This window comes from Symsagittifera roscoffensis, chromosome 1, assembly GCF_963678635.1.
Source record: "Symsagittifera roscoffensis chromosome 1, txSymRosc1.1, whole genome shotgun sequence".
Lineage (NCBI taxonomy): Eukaryota > Metazoa > Xenacoelomorpha > Acoela > Convolutidae > Symsagittifera > Symsagittifera roscoffensis.
In genome coordinates this window covers 56,263,516-56,279,805 of record NC_087062.1, presented here as the reverse complement: position 1 = coordinate 56,279,805, position 16,290 = coordinate 56,263,516, and the positions used below count along the sequence as shown (strand labels likewise).

The 16,290-nt window shown below is 36.3% G+C and overlaps 2 protein-coding genes across 3 annotated transcripts in view; both read right to left on the bottom strand.

Annotated features, from left to right (window-relative positions):
• Positions 1-16,290, bottom strand: part of LOC134845987 (protein fem-1 homolog C-like) — a 390,705-nt gene that overhangs the window by 51,553 nt on the left and 322,862 nt on the right. The gene's annotated exons all lie outside the window — the stretch shown is intronic.
• On the bottom strand, positions 4,954-14,834 carry LOC134846006 (trimethylamine monooxygenase-like). The gene is made up of 7 exons (XM_063863174.1): positions 14,643-14,834; positions 14,033-14,166; positions 8,138-8,452; positions 6,847-7,027; positions 6,645-6,777; positions 6,181-6,289; positions 4,954-5,501 (listed from the first exon to the last, which is right to left on the bottom strand). The coding sequence occupies exons 1-7, from the start codon at positions 14,798-14,800 to the stop codon at positions 5,227-5,229; spliced, it is 1,305 nt and encodes a 434-aa protein (XP_063719244.1). The 5' UTR covers positions 14,801-14,834; the 3' UTR covers positions 4,954-5,226.

Below are 16,290 nucleotides of genomic sequence, written 5' to 3'. Positions count from 1 at the left end.
TCCATCTTACGCCAGTCTGAAAGATTCCTGACTTCATTAATGCGGAAGGGTCCATATTTCGCCAATCTGAATATGTTCAGGTTTCGCCTATACGGAAGATTCGCTTTTTTGTAAACCTGGAAAAGTCTTTATTTCATTGATCCGGAAGGGTCATACTTTGCCAATCTGGAAAGGTCTCAATCCGAAAGGGGTCATACTTCGCCACCCCGGAGGAGTTCATATTTCGCAATCCGGTAGGGTGCTTATTTCGCAATCCGGTAGGGTACCAAACTGGAATGGCTCCAAACTTTTCGAACAGTAGTATCAGGAAAGAAACCCTCTACGTTCCGAAATTGTCGTTCCGAAAGGGTCAAAAAATGAACCCTTCACCCTAGGTAAATGAAACGTCGTCCCGGAAGGGTCGGAAAACCGATCCATCACAATATGAAGAGCGGAAAGTAGTGACAGAAAGGCTTAGTGAGAACACTTAACCTCATTTTAATAAAAAGTGTTTAAAAGAAGATTACAGAAAGAGTAAAACATAATATGAGATAATAATTGAATCCGGAGATTAGCAAAGTTTTGTCAAAACATCAGTAGAAACAGACTTTTGACATTCTTTGGATAGTAATTCGAATCAACTTTTCTTAGGCAGAGTCGTTGTCCTGAGAAATTTAGTAGGACTAGCTCGGGCAATCTGGAGGCAGATAAGTAGAGACGAAGTCGGTGGATGGTTGAGGTTACCAAAATTTCCTTCAAAACTTGTCTGCATAGTGCTCAACTGAACAAGTTGAGCAGACTAGATGCCACACTCTGTTTTGACAAAAAAATGTTTAAAATCTCAAACCGGATAGCTAAACTTCTATCTTGCTAACCCATTTGAAATCATCGTATTTTTCTGGCATTTTTTAAGGGTCAATTGCTTGCTTGTGTGCGTGAATTGGATGAATAAATCACTGATCTTAAATTTAACCCCCAATTCGCTCTAGAACCTTAATACACTATAGAATCTCAACGAGTTGTATTAGTATTAACTATTAAGTTTTGGCACACGGATATCAACCACGGTAATAGCATACAAGTTATCCGACACCAGCTACTGTAAAAAATTTTGTCTGACAGAATTGAAGGAGTCGTGTTACTGCAATTTATTGATAAAAAATACGAGAAGAAAAAAAGAGACGAGTGGTTTAATCAGGCACAGGGGAGTGGCCGGGATTTCCACTAAAAAAAATTTTGAAAAACGAAATTTTTTTTACTGTTGTACAAAGCGTCTTAAAAAAAATGTAAGACAATGACCTCATACACTTTCATAGTACCTTTTTTCCCTTAAAAAGTAATCGAGAAATGACGAACAGTTCCCAAAAAAACTGTTAAAAACAAGACTTGATTTTTCTGAGGGCAACAACTGTTTATTTAAAACATTGGGCGTAGATGAGGAAAAATTTTACGCGACCTGTGGTTTTATTAAACCCAAACACTCTAAATTTGGAAGGGTAGTTCTCGAAAAAAATCAAAAATTTTCAAAAAACGGACAAACATCAAATTTCGATTTTTCCGTGGGTCATCTGTTTCGAGTAAAAAATTGGGCATAGTCCTTTATGCAAAGGAGCTTCTGAAATCCGTTCCTTTCACTGAAGCCAAAATTTCTGATTTGTTATTGCAGCTTTGAGAAAATTTAGATTAAAAAATGGATCAAATGCCCCCACATTTTATTCCGAAGACTTTTGACAGAGGGGTACAAAGAAGAAGACTAAAAGTGTATACATGCAGATAGGGAAGTAGAATGACTATCCATTGATCTTCCCTTTTTGAAAATCAGTTGAATAGTTTTCGAGAAGAAGTATAATTTTGGCAAAAAGTTAAAAAAAAACTTCAGAGCGTCAGAAAAAGTAGAAAAAAATCGATCCCTTAACAACTTTTCCAAAATACCTGTTTTTATAGAACAGAAATTTTAGGAAAACCTGCCGAGCAATTTTATTTTTAAATTAGCAACGGAATAAAACTTATGAAGCAGAAAACAGGTCGGCAATCATTGAGCAGACAAAAAATAATTTTGTAAAAAAATTGTTGAAAAGTTTCACGTCTCCAAAAGCATATATATCGAACAGCATACATTTTGAACAGAATACATAATGAACAGCATACATTTTGAACTGCATACATATTGACACACTTGCGATAAAAAACAACAAAATCCAAAAAACTTCAAAAATCTCGAAAAAAATGTCATCTATCATAATGAAGGATGCTAGTTTTAAAACAAAAATGTGAAATTACCGTGGAAGATATTTTACCAAGCAGTAACAAAAACCTTGACAATAGCCTTTTTTTTAAGCCGAAAAAAATCAACAATACTTAGGACATGAAAAGTCCCCTTTGCGTTCAAAACAATCACAAACATTATTTGCACGTCAAATGAAACAACATGAGACAACTAATTTGACATAATATAGCCTAAAACCTAAGAAGTCCAAAAAAACGAAAACGAAAGTAAAGACCAATAAGAAGTTGTTAAGCCCATTTCGCAAACTTGCACACACTTTTTTTGCGCTTATCAAAGGACGCAGTATGAGACCAATACGCCCATATAAATTAGCCCGAAACCTATCAAACAGAAAAAAGAAAAACCCAAAAAAGCAATAAAAAATTGTTGTCATGAAAAATTTCAATAATAATTTCTAGTATGATGTTTAGCATTTTGTTCAATCCACAGATGAGCAGAAAAAAAATGAAATAAAGTTGCTTTTAGATGATATGAGCAGGAAAAATTATGCTTCCTTTGAAATATCTTAAAATTAGGTCCTTAAGCCGATAAAAATAATTAGCCGAAAGATTTTGGACTGAATAAATTAAAAAAAAAAACAAAAAAAAAGAATTGTATTCGATGTCGAGATTAAAAAATACAAAAAAAACAGCAGAGGGAAATAAGAACACTAAAAGCAACTACATTGTTTAAAAAACTAAAATTCAAATCAGCGATTAAGTTGGATGGTGAAAACAAAGTGGAAAATAAGCCGACAAAAATTAAACCGGAAGAGACGAAGTCGAAATTTCAAAACAGTACCAAAGAAAACCCATTTAAAAAAATTGAACTGCGAGTTATTAGACTAATGCTAATAAGGATACACAGTGGGAGTAATAGACCAATGAGCGCAAAGAAACAACGCACATACTGCATGCATGTCGTGTAATGCATTCAGCTGAAATCTGTGGACACAGTTGCTTACGGAAAAAATGTCTAGTACCCGGTTGCAATACACATGCTATCGCAAGGGTAAACAGCATACATATTGAATAGCATACATATTGAATAGCATACATATTGAACAGCATACATATTGAACAGCATACATATTGAACAGCATACATATTGAATAGCATACATATTGAACAGCATTCATATAGAAAAAAGGTCCGACCGTGATTCAAACCCCAGAACTTCTGGTGCAAATCCGAAGAGACCTTGAAGTTGTTCAGTTTTAAAAACAAAGCAAGTTGAAAATTTCTTAGAAAAGTTAGTGCAGGAAAAAAAATAGTTTCTTACAACATGACTTAATTTCGCATGTTTAGTATAATGATCAATTTTTCGTCAATTTTCTGTTTTTATTTGTTTCAACCGAAACATCTACGCGACATTGTGTTTGGACTGAACCGTTTTCATAATTGTTCCGACCGAAAATGGGGAATTCCTTCGTGTTCGGGTGTTTTAGTTTTTTGTTTTTTGTTTTTACGCAAAGTTGGGTACCGCAAACATGCCGGAAGATTTCGATTGATAGTTGTTGCAGCCGTAATTCGAAAACCATTTTAAATATCTAAAGAGTTCTTTAATGCAGAGAAGAAGCATGCAGAGAAGAAACACGCAGAGTAAAAGCATGCAGAGAAGGAGCATGATTTTGATTGTTGGTCTAATTTAGAGCGAATGAAACGAGTGAGGTCTGTAATCCGAATTGTTTTTTTTTCGATTAAGTTTTATTTTGAACTGTTGTTAAACATGCGTATTTCACTCTTAATGTCGAATGTACTAGGCCTTCGCTGAGCTGCTCTTATCTGAACGAATAAAAACATCAAAATTGGAAAAACGTTATGTATGTTTTATTAATTTTTGGTCGGAACATTCTGTGCTACTTGCACAGCAATCATCTACCCTTTTTTTATTTTGAGTTTGAATGTGTTTCGAATTTGAGTTCGGCTTCAAATTTTGACTTTCCAATTGGCTGTGTTTTGAGCTTATGTTTCAACAGATTCGAAATTTTGTTTCGTCTTTGATTTCAATATTAGGCCCTTTTTGGCCGAGAAATTTTGGTCGTGAACTGCCATGGGTTAGAACCGTTTTCTGTACCCCTACATAACGGACCTCGACAAGTGCTCTTTTTCAACTGGCAATGTAAATCATATCATAACTTTTCCCGTATATTTTTAATTGTTCACACTATGTGGTTGTAGTGAAAGGATATTTAGAGCTATGAAGTACTGAATCAACTGTTTAAAAAACAACTAATTTTGTACCCAGTAGCGAAAATTTACCCTTTTGTAAAATAGGGGGAAATTCTTAAAGAGATCCGAACCAACAAGCTGACAGAAATGATGCAGTATAACATACAGGGGCGGATTTAGGGGGGGGGGGGCGGACGCCCCTTCCTCAGGGATTCGACCCCCTGCCGACCCAAAGGGTCCCCCCTTTGATACTTTTTCAGAAATTCATTTTTCTAAATGGCCTTTGGCGCCAATATATACTAACTTTGAGGGGGAGCGCGCGCCAAAAAAAAACGCACTTTTTTTGTCAAAATTTTTCAAAAAGTGCCCAAAATAGGGGCAAAACAGTGGTTTGGGAGCTCAAAAAAATTTTGTCGACCTAAAAAGAAAAAGGTCGTCGAAACTTTCGATTTTTTTTTTGAAAATCCGCCCCCCCCCCCCCTCGAGAAAATCCTAGATCCGCCCCTGATAACATATAAATTTAAAAATCATCGGCTTAAAAACTTCAAATAGTGTGATAGCTGTTCAAATTAATAATAGTCCAATCAAATCTAAATATGTAATTTTTTAAATCAAAATACCAATGATGCTCAGTCAGTCTTTGAAGATAGCTCCGAGTAATACCGATTTTTAGAAGATCTCACGTTTTGTTAGTCTTTTATCTGGCTCGACTTGCCGATCAAACATGGTTCTGACATCCTACAGTTCAGGTTAGTAACTTTACTGTTAATTTTTTGTCATTTCATCTCGATTACGATACGTTGAAATATTTTAGCGGCTCTGCTTCGGTACACCGTTTTCGTCTCTGTGCACACTTTTGTGCGTCTTCTGCTTGTAGGCCGTGATATCATTCCTCCTATTGGCCAGCCAGTCGATCCATACATTCGAGGCGTCAATGCTCACTTGTCCTGTTAGCCGAGAGATCTCGTTCACGTGTCGGTTCTGGAAGTACATGGAATCCTCTTTCGTTTTCAGAGTGGCTTCTTCCTTTTGACTTTCCGATATTTCTTGAAACCTTTCTTCCTCAGGTGGAATCGTAATGTCACCTAAAGCACAAATGAATTGTGTCTACATCGCATGCCATCAATACTTTTATGGGTGCAGCCAACTATTCGAACCGTCCGGCAACCGAATTAAGCCATTCGAATCGAATTAACCCAAAACAAATTAGGCCGATCGAACCGAGTTAAGCCAACTGTTCGAACCGTCCGGCAACGGCAAACACATATTGAACAAGCAGACCAAAAAAGTTCAACCGCACTGCTCAATGCTGAAAAAAGAACACTTTTCTAGGCACTTTTTGTACGTTTGGCTATGAGAGGATCTGAACAAGCTTAGAAAATAAGTATATTCGATATTAATACGTATATTTGACAACAGTTTAAACGGACTTTTTCCAAAGTTTTGCTAAGTTTTTGATAATATTCCTGGAGAAACCAAATTTTTTACGCCTTATTTAGGTAAAATAAGCCTGCTCGCTCGCTTAATTTGGTCAAAATTAGTCCAAAAACAATTAAAACCAGTTTTTCATAACACGACTGCAAGGGCTTTAATATAATATATCACATGATCACTTCCGAGGATTATTTATCGTACCTGATTTTGCGTGGAAAACACGTACAAAAAAGAAAAACAAAACTAAAACACACCCGACTGCAAAGTTTCTCCTCACTTTCAGTGGTCGGAACAAGCAAGAACAAGTAGATCAGAAGAAGTATAATTTACCTTTGATCACTTTTGCGGAAAAGTGTCCGTGCAGCCAGAACATGGGGAACGAATAGAACTGGTCCTGCATCCCAATGTAGAACACTTTAGGGTTGCGAGGGTGAACGATCTAGTAAAAAAAACATTTGATTCTCAAAACTCACAACAATCAATTCAATCATTATTTTGGCGAGTCTTTCTTATAACTCAAGTTTATAGTTTAAATTAAAACAACCAAAAATGTCTGTAATAAGTTTTTCTAGAAAACCTAGGCTTTAAAAGCAGCATATTTCTCTTGTTACAAGAGATCGAAGTTCGCCACGTCATGTTTTTAAGCAGTCTATAATGCGGCGACCGAAACTCGCACATTTAATACTGTTACAATTGAGAAAAACGCCGCGTCGTAAAAAAATTCAACACCGGCGCGACTAAAAAGTTTTTAAGTTTTCGTAGATGCAGAGTTTGTTCAAATATGTACTATGAACCTGCATGTAGAGCGGTGGCGCCATGCGGTTGCTGCACTCCAGTCGGATGTCACTGTCCAGGAACGGGAATTTGATCAGGTACCCCGTGCACAGAATTATGACGTCATACTCGCCTTCAGTTCCATCCATAAACCTAAACAATTTCGTATACAATTGTTTCAAAAAAAAACAACCGCTCCAGAGTCGAACACCTCATACAAACCTAACAGTGCTTCCTTCCATTTCCTTAATATATGCTTTCTGGTCTATTCCTTCTGGCCAGCTCCTAGTGTCAATGGGTCGTGTTCTGTGAGACATGGACACACGTTCGGCACCAGACTTCACCGCCTGCAGTGCCATATCCTCGGCCGAGTAAGAGGACCCGACAGTCACGATTCGTTTGCCTAAGAGTGTTACATTCAAAACAGTTTAACACTCGTAATTCCGAGTACGCACAAATAAACAGTTCTATTGTTCCGGGACGTCATTCGAACACCCCTCATCCTCACACCGTTTTAGGCGCAGCATATTACCTTGCTCTTGTCCCAATAGAGATACAATCATCGAAAGTGATGAGATACAACTCTCAGTTTTATCAAGTAATATAATAGCAGCGGTAATTTGGAAGCAAAACCAACAAGCTCAGTCGATCTGCTCATCAAACTATTAACCAAATTAACAAGGATAGTCGGTTACTGTGCAAGTAGCACAAAATGTTCCGACCATGGTCTTTAGAAAACTACGGTTTAAAAAGTTTTTTTTTCAAAATAGTGTAGCTTTATTGCTTGGTGTAGTAAATAGAGACCTGACGTAAAAATATAATTTAGGCACATTAGACAGTGATAGTAATATAAGCAAATTGGACAAAAAATTTTGCAGAAATATGACTAGAAAAAAACTTTGGTTTCTGAAATGAAGCTAAAAAACTCCACAAATTAGTTTACTAGCTTATAAATTAAATTATATGATCTTAAGTTAGGCGTAATTCAGCTGTTGTAAGCCTAATTGCTTGCTTGGTTCGCTTGAATTAAGAAAAAAAGTCAAAACTTTCAAACCAATTTTTTCTCAACACTGGGAAAAATTTTTGGACATTTTTTCAATTGGTTTGAATTATGACTGAAAGTGTTTTAATATGATAAATCACTCAACCCAGTGTGATGCTTTTCTGTGGTACTTGATTTTGCGTGAAAAACAAAAAGAAAAACCTAAACACCCGAATACAAAGTTCCTCCCCATTTTTTAAATGATCGGAAAAATAACGGAGAAGGAAAATTTAGCGTTTTCAATCTGTCTCACATAGCTTGCGTCTTATTATCTATAGATTTCGTGGTGTACCATAACGTATAAAACTTCAGATAAGTCCCGAAATGTGGTGACCTATATCGAACACTGACTACCGTGCAAAAACATCCCGCTGCGTCACCGGAGAAGAGGTGTTAAATTTGGGATGAATTGAGCAATCACCCCACCCTCTCCCATGTTTTTAAAAATGTTCTTTTAAACCTACGTCTCACCTTTAAACCTGTTTGCATCCAAGAACTGTTTTGAGTGGATTATCTGCCCAGTGAACGAATCTTGTCCCGGGAAAGAAATCATGTTTGGGTAATTGAAGTGTCCCGTGGCCACAATGACGTAATCGAACGGCTCTTTGTCTCTCGTCTCTTTCGCTTTCAGATCCCGACTGGTGACTTCAAACTTACCCGAAGCTGAGTCATACTTGACCCAATCCACCCAGCTGTTGAATCGGATGTACTTGGCCAGCCCGTACTTTTCCACGTATTCATTGAAATATTTCAGGTAGTAGACACGATCGGGGAAAGAATGATAGCCTGAAATGAAAGTTTTTGGCTGCCATAACCAATTGTTGCCAAGCATTTTTGACCAAAAACTGAAATTGATTAATTAAGTGAATAGTCATGTGAAAAGCGTTTTTCAGTTGAGCCGAAAATTAGAAGGCTAATTTAATGGAAACTTAAAAACAGCAAAAACAAAAGATAAAGGAGGAAAGCGACTGTGAAAGTAGCACCTGCTGTTCCAATGACACGTCCTTTTGCAAACACTCGTAAACATGCAAAAAAGAACCACTTTTCGAAATCGAAGCGATGTCATTTTTTGAAGTGAGATCTTAAAAGGACACATGAGAAACATAATGTTGTATCAGTCAAATTTTCTGATAACGATTGATACATATATAATATATTCAGTCCTCCAACACTTGCCCTAGAAATGAGCTTTAGTGCTCCGACTGCCAGAAGTACTTCGGGTTCTTGTGTGCTTTATTCGCAAATTCAGGTAACATTGAAAAGGTTTGAATATAACACGCTGAATCCCTTTTAGTAGTTATTTGCGCTGAAAACAAAAAGAAATTTTTCGCGTTTGTGTTAGTCAAAACACTTGTTTCAAAATTTGTTTCGATTTTAGTAAGTGCCAAAGAAAGTCCAAAATTGCCAATAAAAACTTTTCACCAAATTTAAAAAAATCTAAGAACTTGTTTCAAATGGTAAAGCTTTTTTGGTTGAAACAACCTGCAGTGTTTATAAAAATATTTTCACAAAATGGTCAAAAAAAGCATAGCGAGAGGTAATTTTTTCCCTTGAAACAAAGTTATTGAATTTAGCATATTTTGGTTCAGCTTTTGCTTTTGTCTGATTTACTCTAGCAGATTTGCTTCAGGAACTTTAAAACTTTTATTCCGACGGCCTCATTTAATAAACGAGAAATAACTTTGGCCTGGACTGTATTTTTTCACGCAAAATCATGTACCTAAAAAATTACTCGATGAGGCAGTTTCATAATTTCTTTGCATTAACTATTGCGATGTATTTATCATATGTGACTGTCACAACATCCGGTAATCGTTTTTCTCATTGTTTTCTGGACTGTAACAGTTTGCACAGAAAGTGCTGATCAGACAACCAATTCATCGTTAAAGTATTCCGCTTGAAATTCAACAAATTTTTTATAGAGAAGGAAGAAACACAACTCGTCAATGGTGACTAGACTATCGATGACTTGAGCGACTTGAGGCTTCCTTTTTGCAATAGGCAGCAAATTTTTGCAAAATTCCAATAATATATTTTATACAGTTGGATTGTGTTTTGCTCGCGCATGCTATTACGGTTCTATAGTGCTGATTTGAAATAATCGGATGAGAAGAAATCAATTTTTCAGACTTGTTTCTCTCAAATTCGTTGAAATTTGGACAAAAAATGATGATAAAAATTTCTGAAAATTGATCCGGCTTTTTTTCTGCCTTTCATTTTTCAAAAACTCACACCAAAAACTTACCCTCAAACGGGGCAGCAGATTTAGTTTAAAATTAGGGAGTGAAACAAATTCAATAGTAGTTTCTTTTACGTCAAATTATCCTGTTTCAATTCCTAATTTTGAACCCAATCAGTTGACCCGTTTTGAGGGTAAGATTTTGATTGCATTCAAAAGATCTCTAGTTTCATTTTAGATTTCAAAAAACGTTGTAAATCCCTTTCTTTAAAGTAATCTGATAACCAAACACAAGCTTGTTTTGTAAAATTACCTCGAAGTACCATATCAGCCGGTATTTTATAACTCAACCTTGAAAAAAATTAGTTAACAAAAATAAAGCAAAAAAGATTCAAAATAAAGTTTTTTTTTTAAAATCTGAAAAATTAAAACCATGATTTTTGTACTAATTTAGGCGGCAAAAACTCTAAATGAGTAGGTTTTAAGAATCAATAGAAAATTAAAGCTTAACCAAAAAAGTTTTAAGGCACTACAACACTTACTTTTTACACCTCTGATTTTGCGAGGTAGTCAAAACTGTCAAAAACAAAACAAATCCTCTACAATTATTCCTTCTAAGCCCTAAGAGGTGGTCAGAACAAAAACAAAATGAAGTTTTTTACACGGTCGATAAAACTTGAGCGGACAACTTTTGTTATAATTTTTTAATTTTCAGGAAAAAATTCTAAGCTAATTATTTCAACTTGAAAAATTCCTTATAAACCGCAAAAATACTACGCAGTGAGTTCCCTGTAAAAACAATAATTTCTCGAGGTTGTTTTTATTGCAAGACAAATCTCTCCAACTAGCAAAAGATCTTACAGTTAGAAAAATTTTAGCTCAAAATTTTAAAAAAAACGAATGTCATGAGCTCAAAATCTAACTTAATTTTTATGACCAAAAAGCTTTGATAATTGTCAAGTTCAGCTGACTGATTCCAGCAAAACTATTGAAATTTATATTTTGACGGCTCCATTTTGGGAAATAATTATGGCTCGGACTGCAAAACCATGTAACTGAAAATTGAATGTGTTATTGCTCAAAAACCATTTCAGCTAAATCTCAGAAACCGAAACAAAGTTACAAAATCACCCAATGTGTAAAAAACTGATGAAGAGCGGAAAATACTAAAAAGTCCATTTTTCAACATTGAGACCTTGTTTCTTGTTTTTCTTTTTTTTAGAATCAAAACTAAGACTGAAATAATTTTTAGGCACCACAACACTAACTTCTTACACTTCTGATTTTTTATGAGGTATTCAAAATCATTTTAAGCAAAACAAATTCTCCGTGCGTGCTTTATTTTATTCCTATGAGGTGATTAGAACAAAAAGGAAGCAAAGTAACTTTACACGGTCGATAATAATTGCCCCCTGAATGATCCACGGCCCCGCGATCTGTTGTTTCTGTAACCTCCTCGAATGGCCCCCACTGGTTCCGTCTTGATTTGGAATGCTCCAGCTCCACCGGTAGTGCCACTGGTTCCTCCCCCGGTTATCGATCCGTATGACTTTGCATATTTATATCCGCGTTCGTATGACCGTGCAATACGGTACACCTCCTCTGGCGTCTTCGTCGAGCGGCATAACTCATTTTGGGCCTCCCTATTGTTCATGTTGACGATGAACACATCCCGCAAAATCCTGGTCTCCAATGCTCCAAAATTACATCTAGCGGCCAACCCGCTCAACACTGAGTGGAACTGTTCTAGCGATTCTCCTATTTGTTGCTTCCGTGCCAAGAGTTGGAATGTCTCGTACGTTTCGTTTCGTTCATTTCTAAATTCGGTTTCAATGGTATCCAAAACTCGAGAATACCTTGTTGCAGATAAGTCCAGGTGTGGTTTTCTCTTATGCAGCTCATCCTGTCCTTTCTCCCCCAGACACAAGTACAAGTTGGAGATAAGCACTTGTTCCGAAGCTAGGCGATTCTTCCCGTCTACCTCCTCTGGTAAATCTGTAATCTGCGCTGCAGTTAACGTACTGGCATAATAGAAATTCCTAGGATTTAAACTGTGTTTTGCCACCATCCCCCATTGAAATCGATTGAACCAAAACTCCCATAGCATCGGTGGTTCTGCAAACGTCGAGGGCCAAAACGATGTAATTCCCAGTGGGTTTTTCCCCCCACTTTGGCCTGTTGGCTGCGCCATGTGAAAAGACGGTTTCGAAGTGTTAATTAAATTCCGTTTGTTAAGCAACCGTATTTCATAAAGTAAGTCGGAGACAATAGAATAGCTGTCATCCGAAGGTGACAGACACTCCGAAGGTTAAATACCGGTTAGCGCCAGACAGATGATTAAAATAGATAACACAACTCGAATTGAAACATGAACTAAATTTAGATACTATGACAGAGCTTTTTTGTCATTTTGTCAGTATCAGGAAAACGTTCTAACCGATTAATTCTGAATTGGAGCATTCGTTGCAAGTTAATTGCAAAAAAAGTAAGCTGTGAGTTCCTTGTGAAAACAAGTCTTTGCTCGGGGTGGTTTCCTTGAATCAAACCTTTTCAATTATCATTTGTTTTAAAAAAACTTACAGTCTAATAGTTTTGATGCTTTGATTTCAAATATATAAAACTGATGTCATGAGCTCAAAACTGTTGATGATTTTTGGCCAATAAAGGGTTTGATAGTTGTCAAGTTGGTCAGTTCGGGATAACTATAGCGCGCTCACCAGGGTTGAAAGCGGCAGCTTAACCTAACTTAGAAGCTGTTTCAATCTGTATTGAAGCAAAATATTTGGTTCAAGTAACACTTTACTACATGGAATGCATCTCATCTTGCTTTTAAGAGTGGGGAAATATACAAAAAAACAAATTTAATGTATTTGAACTTTGTTTTTTTTTTAATCAAAATTTTCTTCTGATACTTGAAATAGAAAACGGGGCAATCAATTGTTTGCCCTGATACGAGCAGTATTGTTTGATAAGTTTCTTTACAATCAAGCAGCTACGCAATTAACTTATTGAGATGCCTCTGAAGATGATAGTTTTTGCATCTTATAATTAAAAGATAACTGTGCAAGATCATTTTAAGCGTATTCTGTTAGACTAGCTAAGTCTTAAGAACGCCGGAAAAAAGGCTAGCTAGGAAAATATGGTCTTTTCTACTTCCTCTCTTAGAAAGTAAATAAAAAAACAAGACTACTCGTACCAGGGCGAGGCCCTGAATAATCCGACTGCCTCTTAAGGTCTATGGAGCAGTAATAATATGGAAAAATTAAATGAAATAAAACAAAATGAAAAAAAAAAGATTCTTAAAATTTGAATTTTTTTGATGAAAATCATCCCCCCCACACGCCATATAAAGTACAAAAGGATAGATTTCGCTCCTTGTAACAAATCGATTATAGCAAAAAGGCTATTTGCAACCAATTTGGAACGATTTCTAACACGGATTAGCTCTCCGCTTACAGGTTAATAGCGCAAAATATATCGCGCGTTAATTGTCCCAAATTGGCCAAATCGCCTATCTTTAAACCCCCGTCACTTTATGAAAAATGATCACAGGTGAAATATCTTTTCAAATTCGAGCTCAGGACAACAATACCTTTCGAATGATATAAAAAATTCCGTCAAAAATGGCTAGTTAAAAAGTCAAAATTTGTCCGAAGAAAAAAAACAAAACCCCGAGCACAAATATTCCGTTACTTTCGTATCGAAAGTCGGAACAACAAGGCCATTGATTTATTTTAACTCTTAATTAAAGTCAGCGATCAGTGAATGCCGCGTCTTATTTAGACAACTAGAATGATGAACTAAGTCACTATTCTAAAAAGTAGATCAGTTTCGAAGGGCTGGGATGAAACTGAGATACATTCAACGGAATGGATAAGTGTAGTTTTCAGCCCCCTTTCAAAATAAGTTTTGACGATCGGAGCAGAGTTGACGATCGGAGCATGCTTTTTATCCAATCAGGGGCCAAAGAAGGCAAACAATAGTTTGGAGAATGCCTTAACCAAGGGTTGCAAATTTCTATAAAGCAATTTTTCAATCGCAATTTCTTTCACTGCCGTTATATTTAATGAGAAATTGAAATGAGAGTTGGCGGCGCTCAACATGCAGCATTTGGTGGAAAAGGTCCCATTATTGCAAGAGGTTCAAAAAAAAAGTTTCTTGTTCAATTCGAACTCAGATCAACTCACCAGTGAGGTCTGGATCAGAAAGAGGGAACAGGTGGTCTGGTATTTCCTGGGCTTCCTTGGGACCATTGCTGATGAGGCTGTAGTACATTCCGCTGTGCACCTCAAGCCCATCCTCTTCCACTCCTTCCTTGGCTCTGCAAAATCACAAAAAAAACCTATTGTTTTTCAACTTTTTTCTTCGCCCAACTGAATTGCAAGCTGTATCAAAAAAGGGGCAAAGAGGGCTCAATAGTTCCTCTAAGAAGCCACTGATGGCATATTTCTTATACAAAAAAAAACGTTTCTAATATGATTTTTTTTGAATTCGAAAACTATGTGTCTGCATCCAAAAGCTACGATATCTACGCACATAAGACTGCAACAGCTTTGGTTTGTTTTTGGGTCAAAATATTGCTTGAATTCATGTAAGGAGCATGGTTAACGGTACGTTTTGAACAACTAAAGTCTATAAACGTGTCTCTTATAAAGACTGCCCCAACATCTTACAAATAAATATGCAAGAAAAAATTTTTAACTTGAGAAATTCCTAATTTAAACTTGAAATTTAGACTGCGTTCCTCGTGAAAATTTTTAATTGAATGCATCTAATTTGCACTGTTAATTCGCAAACCTGAAGTTCCAGATGCCCCCTATGCGATCATATCTTTCGAAGCACACAACTTGGAATAAGTTTTCGTCCAGATGGGCCTGCAAGGCTCTGAGGGTAGTGATTCCCCCAGGACCCGCTCCGATCACACAGACACGAGTCTTAGTACCAAGGGCAGCCATTCAGTGATCAGTATCGCTTTGCAGTATTTGGAAATTCTCGCTAAAGTGAAAGTTTTATGGTAACAAATTGCGAAACTAACACTAAGAAACAAAACAAATTTGACATACCAGCTTAAATTTGACCTTCGAGCCGCTGGTTCGAACTAAAAAGCTTGAGAGATGAATGTCACTGCAGAAGTTTATTATCAGGTAAAAAACAGTGTTGTATAGAGAGTAGCAAAAAGTTCGAACAGACAGAATTAATTAAAAAGAGCAACTGTCCAGAAATTAACGGAAATTAAAACTGAAATAAACATAACGTCGAAAGTTCATAAAGCAGAGTTACGGGATCTACTTAACAATCCCCCTTTAAAGAAAGGGGAGGAAATCGTTAATAGGATTACTTGCAGCGAACTTCCGACCAATCAGAAAGCAGCAAAAATCAAATTTACATACAATGCTGTAGTGCAAATTTAGTGTTTTCATTTACAGGGGTGGAGATTCGTTAGTAAATACAACAAGGGGGGAGATTGTTAAGTAGATCCGAGTTTCGCTCAAAACCTATAACCACGGCGGGCAATTGCATCCGAAGCGTCGAAATAATTTATAGTAAAATCTGGATGTTCATCGCAGTATTTAAGCATTAGTTAATCATGATTAATTAATTAGAAAGGGGTTTTTAAACTTCAACTTTCTTTAAATTTCTAGATTGTGGAATGAAAGTTTTGTAATCTTTTCGTGGTTGATTTCTGAGTCGTGATGATTTTCGTTGTTGAGATTTTTTTGTTTCTTGTGATAAAAATTTTTTCTTCTGATTTTTGATTTTTTCTTTGTTTTTGAGGTATTTGTTTTTTGCTTATTTCTTGAGATTGTAGTCGGGTCTTTTTAATTTTCAGTCGGGTCGAGGACAGCTTTGAGTCCTGTAAAGGAGTATAACTGCGTTAGTTCGCGAAGAGCATGTTCTTTTGTGTAATATGGTAAAAGAATTTTTCTGTGTTGAACTATTGGGACAAATGTTCCAATTTTTAGGTTTGTAGCTGGTGTGAATCGTGAATTTATATGTGATTGAACATTCTGTCTTAGTAAAAGTTTTTTTGGCTATTTTCTGATAACCTTCATTGTGTTTTTTATTTCTATTTAAAATCCATTCGGTATGTGTGCAGGAAGCTAATTTCAAGATTTGTGGACGATCAAAGTGATCTTCATCGTGCGTGTGTAATGGTAAATAAAACAAATTGATTCTTTTGTAGGTTGGCATTAACCTTGTGTATTTTTGAAGAGTTGGCTGCGAACTTCATTGGTTTTTGTGGCTTTTGACTGAAAACCGTATCATAAGGTGATAGTCCTAGGATTGTTGTTATCTGTGAATTATAAGCTAAACGGAATAAATTTACATCTGTTGACAATTCAGTGTATTTTGTATCATTTTATTTATGATACATCTGAGGTACTCTTGTAAGGAACGGTTCATTCCTTTTACTGAACCATTAGTCCATGGGTTATGAGACGTT